Source organism: Triturus cristatus, chromosome 6 (assembly GCF_964204655.1).
Source record: "Triturus cristatus chromosome 6, aTriCri1.1, whole genome shotgun sequence".
Taxonomy (NCBI): Eukaryota; Metazoa; Chordata; class Amphibia; order Caudata; family Salamandridae; genus Triturus; species Triturus cristatus.
This window is the reverse complement of record NC_140589.1, coordinates 869482678-869496174: the sequence shown is the minus strand read 5'-3', so window position 1 is coordinate 869496174 and position 13497 is coordinate 869482678. Positions and strand designations below refer to the sequence as shown.

General features: G+C 49.2%; 1 protein-coding gene across 1 annotated transcript in view; it reads right to left on the bottom strand.

Moving 5' to 3' along the window:
• KIF26B (kinesin family member 26B) overlaps positions 1 to 12820 on the bottom strand; it is a 699050-nt gene extending 686230 nt beyond the window's left edge. Inside the window, exons 1-2 of the mRNA XM_085611462.1 lie at positions 12414 to 12820; positions 9177 to 9608 (exon numbers count right to left, since the gene is read on the bottom strand). Coding sequence (XP_085467588.1) covers positions 9177 to 9608; positions 12414 to 12476 — 495 coding nt within the window. The 5' untranslated portion in view covers positions 12477 to 12820. The remainder of the gene's footprint in view (positions 1 to 9176; positions 9609 to 12413) is intronic.
• Between the last annotated feature and the right edge of the window lie 677 nt (positions 12821 to 13497).

Below are 13497 nucleotides of genomic sequence, written 5' to 3'. Positions count from 1 at the left end.
GAGTTTGGGGGACGGCAGCGCGCCCTACCCCCTTTCTCGTGGCCGTCACGACGCGGCTGAAGCAGGGACCGTCTCCCCCGCCCCACCCCTCTCAAATGAGGCCGAGGCGGCAAACCCCCCACGCGCCACGGGCGGCAATAGTAGCTACGCCACTGATGCAGCATCAGCACAAACGGGCTGGGGCCCTCTCCATGACAGCTACGAGCCCCCTCCCCAGCAGCAGTGAAACAGAGCATGCAGCACTTTCCGCTGACAGAGTCGTGGCTCCCCTCCCCCATCCACCTCTGTACAACCCGCAGGCAGAGTACCTTCTTCACACGGTAAGATATCACGGCCTTTTAATGACAGGCCGCCCCTCCCCAGAGGCGCACACAGTAAGTACCGTGGACACCGTTCAAACCGACATCCCCATCTGTTTTTCTCAGCACAGGTCGACTCTCAGTGAAACTACGCAATGCACGCAGAGCGCTTCGAAGCCAGTCAGTCTCACGAGGCAGCCACGCAGCGTCACACTTTAGCCCGAAGAAGTGGAGGCACGAGAAAGCCTTCGAGCAACCTGAAGCAACGATTAGGAGTCCAGGCGAAGCCATTCAGCGCCCAGAGAACCGCCTCTAGCAGCTCAGAGCCAGCCAGCAAGCACAAATGACTCGGTTACCTACCTACCTGTGATCTTCATTACTTAAATGAGCATAAGTAGCTATTAAATAGCAACAACAAAAAAAATCGCCATTCGGCGCCTAGAAGCAACGATTCAAAAGCATAAAAGAAGCAATTCAGCACCCAGGTTCAGCTATACAGTGCTCATACACAGCTATTGTTGGCAACAGGTTAGCTGAACCCAAAGGGCTCAAATCTGGGCGGTGGTTCCTCAGAACACGGTGTCTTTACACCTGTGGGGTACCATGGATGACAGGCTTGTGCAACACACCATCTTGAACTGAACCACCTTTATGTGTCCCTTGAGTTTTTAGTTGGTGGTGTGATGAGGAGAGGAGGGGTGTTTTCGGTTTCTTCTTGAACCCTGGATATTTGCCAGCCGTTGGGCACACCTTCCATACCTAGGCCACCAAACAACGAAGCGCGACTTGTGTCTAGACGCAGCTCCGTTAAAATTACAGAAATATAGGTTAGGTGGCAGGGCCTTCTCTATTCTCTCAGCTGCAGTCTGGATCTGTCCACCTCTGGAACTTAGACTCGCAGAAAACCATCTGTGCTTTCACCCAAAAATGTAAAACCCCTCTATTCAAAGACTGAGCATTGGCTTAATTTTTGCCTTGTTGCCTTTATGTTTTTGTTCCTCTAGCACCAGGACACCCTGCTCTCGGGTCGCAGCTGTACTTAGGAAAAAAAGAAAGAAAACTACAATTAAATCACTTTTGGGAAAGGAATTGGTGGGCTCTAATTTTGGTCAACTTTTTGGGACGATTTAAAATTCAAAGGTGGCACCAAGGAAATGAGGAAGTTCCGCAGCTACGCACATAGGGTGGGTCCGTCCAAAAACTCTACTGGCAGTAGGCCTTTAAGGCACTGAAAGTGGTGGAGGTCAGTTCTTTGTTACTCACCCTTTTATGAGCATGAGCGTCTCCACAGTGCAAGTAACATTATTTACCAGGTAATGTAGTTGTATTGTATTTAGCAAACACAACAAGATGATGGAAAGAGTGCTGAAACTTTTCAACCACTCACCCGCAGTCAAAAGATCTGTGTTTAATCCATCGTTCTTTTGCTCACTATGCCACCCCAGTTTGGACCCAACCATATGCAAATCAGTCTTGACCCTGCTCCTCATGGGAACAATCCATCCCGAAATGCCAGGCCAGGTCCTCCCTGGACTGGAAACAAGCATCCTGGTACCGGTTTCGGGGTATCACCCCTCATCAGCTAGGCTAGCTTGAATTAAGTGTCACAGCGAGCAAGGGACCGACGTCTGGGCATACCCATGGCCACGTAGGGCAAGCATAGCAAACACAACAAGATGATGGACCGAGTTCTGAATTTACCGCGCACTCACATCCCTGATGAGGCACTTTGGCGGACTGGTAGCATGGTACTGCGTTGCTTGGGCTTGATTGGAAGTGTGAGGGTTTGTGGTGTGGCCTGTATAGCAAGTATCTGTTTGTCATGCGCAATGGCCAGAGTTTTACTCCTATCGTGCTCTATATCATTGCAATACTGGTTCCACTAGCAAATGGCTGAGGTTTACCAATATCACAGCACCTGGTATACAGGTTCGGTACCTCGCACAAGGATTATTTATTTATTTAGGCATTTTATATAGCAGGGGGCATGTCTGTGTCAACAGCAGAATGGTTTACGACAAAGACAGGACATAAAAGAATAAAACCAGGACAATGTGTATGCGTGTCAACATACAATGACAATGAGCTGGTGGGCGGAAATGAAGGACATCAAAATATATACAGTGACCGTCAATCACATATTCTTTCTGGAAGGTAATGTTGCGGTGGTACAATATGCAAAAAGGTGTAAGGGTGCCTTGTGATGTTATAAGTGTGAGATCATGTTGGGGGAATGTGCACCATGTTGTCGAGTGCACTACCTAGTAAGAATACTTTCACTTCATTCTGAGAGGCTCTGTCAGAGGTTGTTGATCAAGGCGCTGGGGGTATGGTGTTCTAGATTCACAGTGCCAACTATGAAAAGTTTTGTTTGAAGTTTTTTGGTTCTTAAATGTTGGTATTTCAATTGATCTTGGCTCCTAGAATTTCTGGTTAGTCCTCTAATTTTCAATTTCTATGTAAGGTATAAGTGTGGGTTAAGATGATGAGCCGTATGTGTCATGTCATGTCAATGAGAATTTATAAAGCGCTCGTACACCGGGGAGGTTTCATGGCGCTGGTTTGGCAGAGGTCTGGTTCAAAGAAAGAGTTAGAAGGCCTGTCGGAAAAGCCAGGTCTTTAAAAGACCTCTGAAAACGAGGAGAGTGGAGGAGAGGCGGATTTCAGAGGGAAGAGAGTTCCAAAACGTGGGGGCCAGTATGGAGAATCTAGCTCCACCGGTGCATTTGAGTCTGAAGGAAGGGGTTGAAAGGAAATTTTTATGAGCAGAGCGTAGATGACGGGTAGGGGCGTATTTATTAATCATGTTGTTGACAAATTTAGGGCTAGCGCTATTGAGTGATTTAAAGATAAGACAGCCGATTTTGAAAGCACTCCGCTGGGCGACAGGCAGCCAATGAAGATGCTTAAGGATGGGAGTGATATGATAATGCCTAGGTTGGTGAGTGATTAGGCGCGCTGCCTGGTTTTGTATTAGCTGTAGCCGTTTGGATAAGTGAAAGGAGATGCCAAAGTACACGGAGTTCCAAGAATGCATCTTCTGTTTGTTGGGAGCCATTTGAGAGATCTTAGAGCTGGTAAGATTTGATTGGTCTTTTTCAAGGTATATTCACGCCCAGCAATCGGTGCTTAATTTGGAAAAGAATACGTTTTGTCAGAAAACTACTACCGATGCTATCGAAGGTTGGGGGAGCCGAATACAAAGGCTGAGCAGTCTTGATTCCAACTCACAAGTCTTTAACCCAAACTTGATACTTTCTGCCCTTTTATCTCACTTCTTGTTTTCTTCATTTGTCATGGTTTCCCCATCTTTCTCTACCTCCTTTTTTCTCCGTTGTGCGTTTTTCTCACTCTTGCTCTATGCCAAAGCCCAATGAGGAAAAATCAGTACTGGCCCCTCATAAATGAGTACTGATGAGACCCACCTGCAACCACCAGCTCAAATTAAGCACTGCTGCCGCTTTGGTCAAGGCCACTTGTGGGGTTCACGGCTAGCACTGGTGATGCCTGCAACTAGAACAATTCAGTAGTCCAGTCAGAGAGAGCTAATGCATGTAGAAAGGTGTTAAGGGCCTGAGGATGGACAAAGGGTCCTTTGTTGCCAATGAGTATTCTTGTTTAAGAAAGTTTTTGTGTATCTGCATACAGAGTTTGCTATCCAGGATGAAGCCTAGCAATTCTGCTTGATTTACAATAGCTGGCCTTGAGCGTTTGACTCCAAAACCAAGTATTGAGCGAAGGTGCCATTGTTATTAGGAATGAAGAGCATGAACTCGGTTTTGTCCTGGTTTAGTCTTAAAAGTGGGTATGGAGCCAAGCTTGAATCTTCTCAAGGCCCTATTTAATTGCTTCCATCTTTTTTTAAAGCTCCTTTTTAGATAACGCTGAGTGCCATCAGTATATTGCCAGACATTCCGACAGGTATATCTTAACTGAGAAGTCCCTGGCAATGGGTTGAGGAGTGTTATGGTGGTGTGGCTTTCACTTGGCCTGAGTTTCATATGGTTCCTTCTGAGTGGTTGAGGATATCTGATCAATTTCCTTGCTACAGATGCACATCACCCCTCACCTCAGGAAACTCCATTGGCTACCAGTCGCAAAGAGATGCCGGCTCAAGGTGCTCACGCACACTTACAAAGCGCTACACAATGAAGGACCATCGTACCTCAACAAACAAGTGAACTTTCACCAACCCACCAGGGAGCTTAGTTCTGGATCCCTCTCCCTAGCAGTCACCCAACGCATCCGCCGAGCAAACAGAGGCCGCTCCTTCCTTGCGGCTAAGACATGGAACAGCCTCCCCCTGCACCTCAGAGCCTCATCATCGCTCCCGCAGTTCAGGAAGGACCTCAACACCTGGATGTCCAACCAATAAGTACAGGCAGCATGTTCCTGCAGCATGATCCCACAGCGCCTCGAGACCCTCACTGGTGAAGCAGTTGCGCTTTAAAACTCAGAGTGATCAATGCCAGGGTGTGAGAAAACAAGACGCAGCTTCTAGGCACTACTGATGCATCCCTGGCTCCATAGGGAAGCTCCCCACTCCTGCTTAGGACTTATTTACACATAGCCTGAACGAGGAACACAATTCAGACGGCACAGTTTCCCATCGACCAGTGCGCTGTGGAAGAGGGGTCCGCCCTTGAACTATGTAGGCGGGATGTGCCCTCACCCCCCTGCCACAACACAGCCTGGCCGCCAGGCGTAGCCAGGGCATCAAACGAGAAATCATCTACAAAGAGACTAGAATTTGCAGACCGCCTGCGTGTCACAGTTGCTGTTCATCAGGCAGGAGGGAGCCTGTTCTCCACATGCTGTCTGACTGCGAGAGGCGTATCTGTTTACTTTCATCCTATGAGATCTGATTTTAAGAGGCGTAACTGTTTACTTTCATCTTATGCCTAGTAGGTTTCGCAACACATTGTTACCAAATGTGTTATTATAAATCATCAGCATTGTTATTATGATTGCATATTTCGCATTCATTTATTATTACTATTCTTAGTATCATTTTCTCACATCATTTTGATCATTGATATTACTGTCCTAACTAGTATCATAACAATTCCCCGTCAGCATTATCAATATTTTCATTTGGTACTTTATTATTACGTGGCTAGACTGTTGATTTTGGAACCCGGGTTCCTGGTTATTAATAACTGGCTCAAGGATGAGTGTGCTTCCGGCCCATTTACTCTGTTGCCCTCACATTGTAACTAAGCGTAGTTTAAATTTGTCAGAAAACAACATGTTTTATTACCTGTACCCAAGAGCAGCCCTATCATACCATACTCTCTGCAATCCTTTCTCAAGAAGCACCTTACATAATGCGCTGTCCATATAGGTCCGCCCTTTCATATACACCTAGGGTAAAGAAAGTTCGCTCTGGGGGTAGGTTGTATATAATGCGAACTCGACCCAAAGGTATTGGAGCGCTTTACATGAGCACCAGTTACGTTACACAAGGACGTATTCATTTTTGGTAGGCACAGGGAGATGAAGTTATTTGTCCAGAATCACAAGATGTTGAGCCGACGCCGCCAAGGCTCGAACCCAGTTCCCCCAAGCTCCAAAGTCGGCAGCTCTGGTCGTTAGGCCACAGTTATCCAAGCCCGAGGTTATAGAAAGCCTTGCCCCCTGTTGCTTTGTCAGGTGCAATCTGAAGAGCTTTTTAGGAGGAGGCTAAAAACCTGATTTTTCAGGCAGGAGGTCTAATTTTATAGTGATGCGTCGAGGCGGAGTCCTGCTTTCAGCGCTGAGACACCTTATGTGAGGTAGCTATGCGCTTTACAAAATACAATTATTAGATGTCATTAGCAAAAGCAGCTAGCTCCATTCATGAGCGATCGTCTTGCTCCGTGGTAAGCCCTACTCGACGGAAACCGCTAGAGGGCGCAGCTGTGCTTGGGAGATGCGGCCGGGGCGCCAAATGCCACATCTAGGCCGGAAAACCCTTCTGACCACCGCTGTCGCAGATCTGCAAGCTCCACGGCACATTTGCCCTAATTCGCACAGGATCACGTTATTCGGCTAGTGGAGAGGCCGGGAGTTAATGGGCCCCCAAGTTTCAAATTAAATAGCGGGAAGATGTGGCCCAACGGTCAGAGCTGCCGACCTTGGGCATGGGGAACCAGGCTCGAGTCCGGGCCTCGGCTCACCGTCCTGTGATTCTACGTAAATCACCGAATGTCTAAAAAAACATTATCTGTAAGGTAATCTTCCACATTAAAGCGCACTTATGCCCCTGGGCCAAGTTCGTGCTACGTAAAACTGCAAACAATAAAAGGTAAACACTTGTACAACATGTCTTAGCAACAATTCCGCACTAATGCTTATTGCCAGTCACGCCCACATTCCTGTCAGTGAATTGCAGGCATCTCGCAGTTCCTTTTCCTTCTCACCCACAGTCCCCCGCCCCCTTCATTTATCGCAGGGCAGCCAACGGCGAGTATCTATTTAAACAGCGACTTCCAAGCACGTCTCTCTCTACCCTGCGTCGCATGTACTTCCACACTACACAGTCGTAAGCTTGCATAAAACCTAATCGCGGATGCAGGTGGTCCGTTGTTATAACCTTTGACCCGTCAGTGTTTAGTTATAATCCACAAAGGGTCACGCTCGTGACCAACTGGTGGCTGCTTAGCGGGCAGTGATGGCAGCTCGTTTTAATGGGCAGACAGCAATAGTCCAACATTTGGCGTCCAGCGGCCAAGTGTGTGGTGTTGGGGTGGGGGTGGGTGGGGGTGGGGGGGTCGGCAACGCAGCATTTTCTCCAGCGAGGCCAAGAACTCGCAGAGGAGTTTTGTTTCAACTACATGCAGCCCTGGGGTCAAGGCTTTTCAGACATTTTAACTCCCCCTAAAAATCAATCTGTCTCAGTTAAATTGGGATTTCCAAATTTGGGGATTAATGTATTGTTAACTACTAGGGTCAACTTGTTACTAATAGGTTATCTACCACTACTAGTCTCTGCATTCAAAGTATATGCCTAGATTACCACCCCTATAACCCCCCCCCCCTTCGCCGTTTAGCTTTCATGTTTCCTCGCAGAACTGAAAATGCTAATGAGAGCGTTCACCCTGGTAACTCACTTAATTGCTGCCACCTACTATTTCTGTTGGAATCGTATACTCCAACAAAAGGCCAGGCATGGAAGTTATGCAGGCTTCCAAAAAAGTGTCTTACTTTCAAAATGTTAGGCAGAGTTAATTGAAGGCCCCCTATGGTGGGAGCGCCTCCTTCACTGTCGCGTGGAGAACTTGGGGGAGGGGGTGCAGTAAGTGGACCTGAGAGTCTGGCTGTCCAATCTGTGCCAGATAAGTGATACATGGGAGACTTCCGTTCTCAGTGCTCGAACAAGGTACCTAGCGTGAGCTGTGTACTCTGCAGCTTTCAGATACCGGGCTCTTTTGATGAGAAATGTCACAGGCTTGTGCATTGACGTATGACATTTACCGTATAATTACTGTCTTACAGAGATTATAGCATATCACAAATGATCATTTTAAAATTCGTGAGAATACAAAAAAATAACAAACAGTATCAGAATTATGTTCCTATAGTGGAAACACTAAAGACAGCTGGCTCAACAAACTGTGACACACAGAAAGGCGATAGTAAAAAGAGCGACATATAACAGCTGTACAAGGAGCGATGGCGCCATCTGTCGGTCAGGGGAGTGCAGTGCAGCTGCGCAGGGCGCTCGAATACTTCAAGGGCTCTGAGACAGAAGCAGACACCCCGAATACTGCTGGGTGAGGTATACGGGACAACTGACTGAATAGCACCTCCCCCAGCTACGCGCGGGGAGTTCTGACCACATAAGAACATTCAAAAGAAAGGCTCCACATAACAGATATGCTTAAGTTACCTTCACATGTTACCTGAACACACACGCCAAGACATACCTAAATGCATACTGCCCCGCATAAATCAAACAGACTTGATTTTTCAGCCAATGCACATAAACTATGAAAACCTATCCCACCTTCCCTGCACCCTCCTTGTGTTCCATGCCTTATCCTCTGATATTTTAGGTAATCTTGGTTGTGATAAAAGATCACAGGCTTACAGTTCACCAGAATATCGTGAGATATAACAAGCACTGTGTAGAATGTCAGTGTCCGTAGTTATTGGCCTTCATCCATCTCATACGCCCAAGCCACAGGAGAGGGAAACAAACATTGTCAAAGCCAATAGGTCTCGCATTTTGGACCTAGTACACGAGGGAGAGGTCCAAAAAGAACATGGACTCTCACTGAGAGCCTAACCAAAAAGAAAAAAATAGTTCCCTAAACATGAGTAGTGGAAGGATACAAGTCAGCCAATCAAAATGATGGCAGAGAGGCTATGTTACTATGCAAGGACAAACCGAAAAAGAGGAGGCCAGCCATCCAATCAGAAGCAAGCAAATGAGAGTGACAGTAAAGCCAACAATGGAAAGCAATGGGCAGGCTGTAACTCCGCTGTAAGGTCACAAAAGGTTTTTTGCAAACAGTTTATGCTGCCTGGTAGGCAAAACTTAACCACGGTAAAGGACAATAACTAGAAACACTGACTGACTCCAATATCAGTATTTCTCAAAGCACATTACTCTACTTGAAACTGTTACTCCTATCACTTCTTTCTTGAACAGTTATTCCTCTATCAACTGCCACTTCTTGAATTAAGCCATGTTCGGAGATGCGCAAACAATCCAATGCCAGCAGTTACAAACTGCATTCTGAGGGATTTGCTTGGCTGCCCCACTGTCAGGCCTCCAATACTTGCACGAGTGTTGAATAATCAAATCATTGATCAACAAAACATTGGATTGGTGCAATATTCAACATGGCTGCTTAGCAACGTGGAGTAAAGCGCAACTCGCTGCGGTCTTACCTTGCTGGAGAATGGACCTGGGATGAGTAACTTCAGGGCCTGCCTTTTCAATTCCACCAACCGGGCATTGCAGTTCTCACACCAGACTCCCCCGCGATCAGAACCAGGGGAGGACCCCCCGCCACTGCCGGAGCCTGGAGACCCTGTGCCGAAGCCCGGCGAGCCCCCCAGGGAGCCTGGGGAGCTGGTGCCAATCCCGCCAGCAGGTGAAGCGGGCCTTGGAGGCGAACCACCAAACGATCCAGGGGAGGAAGTGCCTGAGCCTGGGGAGGGAGTGCCTGAGGAACCACCAATTGGGGGAGGCACCACCGAAGATCCAGCTCCTTCTGGGGCAGGGCGCCCCCCAGCCCGCGACTCCTCATAGGCCTTCCGGTACCAGCTCTCTGGGGAGAAGGGGGCTGTAGATTTGGTTGGAGAGCAGACTTCATTTACCTACAGAAAGAAAGAAAAGGTATAATGAGGAAACACACCATACGCAGAAAACTAGGCTGGAAATGAGGGGGGACATGGGAACTGCATCCCAAGTGTGAGAGCAAATCACACCTGTGCTATAACCTGATGGTGCTCCCTCACCTCTGACCTCAGTCCAAACTGAATCATCACGTATAGGGAAAAATGCATCATTCTCTTTACAGCAGCACAAACTATAGGTATTTTTTCTGAGAATGTGGGGCTGCAGACACCACCCTCCTTCCTACAGCCCACACGCCTACTTTCTCAGCACTTCAAAACACACCCAATGGATTGGGGAGCATAACAAAGACCCTGGTTCTGGGACAGATTATGCAATTGTTCAAGGTTAAATTGTACCTCAGAGACAATGGAACGTAAGGAGGTTTGAACTAAACTTGCAACGAGAAAACGGGACTTTACCACTGAGGGTTGGGGGGGGGAGGGGGAGAAGGTGCTGCCCTGCAATGTTACTAATTAAATGGTGGGGTAACAGCTTGGCTAAAATTTCATTTTTGGTAAATGTATGTCTGTGTGGGGAAACTGTTTTTCTCCTTTCAGTTCAAATTGAAATATCAGAAGGGTTGGAGAAAACAGAAGTTTTTCACCCAGTAAATCCTGACTTTTACACAAGAAAAAATGCAGCCTGATCGTGTCAGATCGTGGTAGCCGGGCACACGCCCCCACAGCCAAGTATGTGTGCATGGGTCCGTTTTCTACATTTCTGAAACGTCTGGATGTTCTCATTTTTATTTTCGTTTTCTATATCCAAAGAGCACTTGTATTAGCCACTAAACAGCTTCGAGGCACTTTCATTACAAGGGAACGGATCTCACACGGAGACAAGGGTTCACACAATGTGTCCAAATCGGGGGATTTAATCTGAGATTTGATGCCAAAATGATCTCGACCATCAAAAATGACGTCATTTCCATCTCACTCCCATTCGGTGCAGAGGGCAGGCGAACAGTCTGCGGCTGCGCTCTTCCGAGGGCGGGGCGAGCGCCTGGAAGTAAGAAGGTGGGCTGGGAGGAGGTCGAGAACGAGCGATGCTCGAAATGTTTCTCTTATTGTCTCATCTTCGCCCAGAGCACAGGTACGCTTGTCATCTGCGCTGGCTTCTATTCGAGGTTTATTCGCTCGGTTTCTTTAAGTGCCAGTTCGACCCCATTCATTAAAACATGCATCCTGCAAACTAGACAACGCGTGTAATTGGGGTGCTTTCTCTATGGGGCATCAACCACAGCTGTGTGAACGGTGAGCACAAAGACTGTTGAAAACAAAACTGCACCATGCAGCTGTTCGCTTGATATAGCGCTTAAAATACGTTCATCCGGTTTATTATAGCCCTCAGTGTCATTGCATGTACAAGACCAAAGCTCATTGACAAAGTACATGTTGCCCAGGATTACACAATGTAGTCGCTCAAGTGTGGAAGCTATGATTACAGCCCGTGTCTCGAAGATTCAGAGTCCACACCTCATTTCTCGAATATTACTGTCTCGCGGTGTTGCCCCCTCCTCCTCCCCAACACCCCGTCGCTCTCCAAAACCCAAAAGCGCTCTTTGGTACAATCTATGCCGGGGGCAGCAGCCGTGAGATGAGGCTGCTGAGGTGAGGGCGCCCTCTCCTCGGGTCGTGCCATCCGTCACCAGCCATCCTTAGGCTGTGATCATGGTCGGTGCCACTCAACTGGTAGGGCTGACCTGTCTGTCGTTTCTGGGGTACGATGCCACTGGGCGTGGCACAGTCACCTCTACGTTTAAAAGATTAACATCTACGGGTTGGGGGATACGGTTCTTTCATGTAGCGCGCACTACAAACTGAATAATCACTAGGCGCTTTACGCATCTGCCATTGTGTGTTGTGGTAATAAATGACATGGCACATGGAGGGTGGAATGAGAGCAGCTCACAGGAAAGGGGTAGCTGTAATTGACAGAGACGCGTTGTAATGGGGTGAGGGGTACCCTTGGGAGTGCAACCAGGCAATCCAAGGGGCGAGGTGACGAGAACCCCGCCACATTCCGATGCAGACGCGCATCACTGTTATCGCCCTGCCCAGCACACGCCGGGCTGACGAACCCTGGTGCCCAGGTATCCTGGGAGAGTGCGCTTAGAGCCGTTTCACGTGCAACGGGGACACACCCCGCCCCCACAATTACAGGTAAACCCAAGACAAGCACCCCCTTCACACTGCAGGCGTGGAGAAAGCCATCCCTGGGAGGGCGTGAGCGCAGTGCCACCTTGGCAGAACGGCAGAATACCCTTGAAACGGAGGCGCGCAGAGTGGGCGTAGGGGCTGTGCAGGTAGCGGTGGTTAATAATGGGGCGGGGGCTCTGGGCACCGTGGGGCGCACTGGCCAGCTTGTGAGTATCTCATTTCACGTGTAAATGCACAAAGACGCATTTAATACACACAGAATGCAGCATATAGATTATAAGACCGATCGAGCCATCGCTATAGGAAGGGATGGACAGGCAGGCATATACAGCATACTAGAACATAGAAGAGTAGACAGAAATAGCCATGGAACAAAATTTTGATTTTGATATAGATACGTGTAGATATTGGCGTGCTGATATTTTAATACATAAACAGACATATAGGTAGGGATAGACAGACAGCTGCATAGACACACAGACAGGTTGTTTCCATATAGCAGTACATCACCCCTCGGTTTCTGTCATCCAGACCCCCGCACGGTGCCCAGGGCTGCAACGGGCAGTGTTCCCTGCAGAGGTTGCACACGGGGCGCACAGGTAGGTTGCATGCACAGACACGTACCCCATATTTCCTGCCCCTGGCCGTCACCGCGTTCCGCTCTTTATTCCCAGCCACAGAATTCATGGTGCTGCTGCGGGCGCGTTCCTCACCAGGCGCCCCTCACATCCGCAGTCCCCAAAAATATCAACCAAATCCCGCGAGTGGCCGCTCTGGTGAGCAGGGTCCCTGCGCCCGCGCCGTGCGCAGATCCACCGGCAGCAGTGCGCACAGGTGGGGTTCACATTCTCCCAGGGGTATCCCCCAGTCCTGCACCTCAGAGCCGCAGCTGTCACAGCGCCCCCTGGTGGAGAGACCGTGGGCGCTCACACACGCCCCCCATGGGAGAGGAGGTCCGGAGTCGGGTGCGCGGCGCTGCCAGGCTCCCTCTGCCAGCGGCGCTCCGCTCCCCTGCAGCCAGGATTGTAACTGAGTTAAGAGCTGCGAACCCTCCCCGCCCACAGCGCTCTCACACACGGGGATCCGGCCGGGGAGGAGCCTGCGCCGAGGCAGCCACTGCGAGCAGAGCACGGGCAGGCGGCTATTAAAGGGAGTGCTACCCCCGGTCCGACAAAGACTGTTCTGCGCTGCACGGCGGGCAATGCGGTCTGCGAGCCCGGAGTGACTGCCCGGCAGAGGGGACCCGCTGCTTGGAACTCACGGACAGGCGGGGATTCGCAGGGTACCTGCCCCAGGGCAGTGGGCAGGGTTCCAGTTGTGAAGCAAGGATGCCGTAGGCCCTGGTACAACCGAGATAAATGACTAATTTGACTCTTGTATGGGGTAGTAAAATATAGCAATTATCAGGGTTCACTGCGCCCCTCTGAGTCCTGGTGCCACTGCACCTGCTGCACCAACGGTAGCTGCACTCTTGTGCCGATCATCCGTGGATAGCCTTGGTACTGCAGGGCAGTGCAGCCTGCATTTCTCAGCAGCCAAACACAACTTCCATCGCCCAGTAGGGTGACCAACTGGCATTGGTGCAAATTCAGGATGGTGAGTGTAAAAATTCAGGACAAAGGGTCAAAATTCAGGACACAAATTCAGGACAATAGGTAAGTTTTACAGACACATCAGAGGAGGTCGCGCAATAGTATATAAGTAAGCC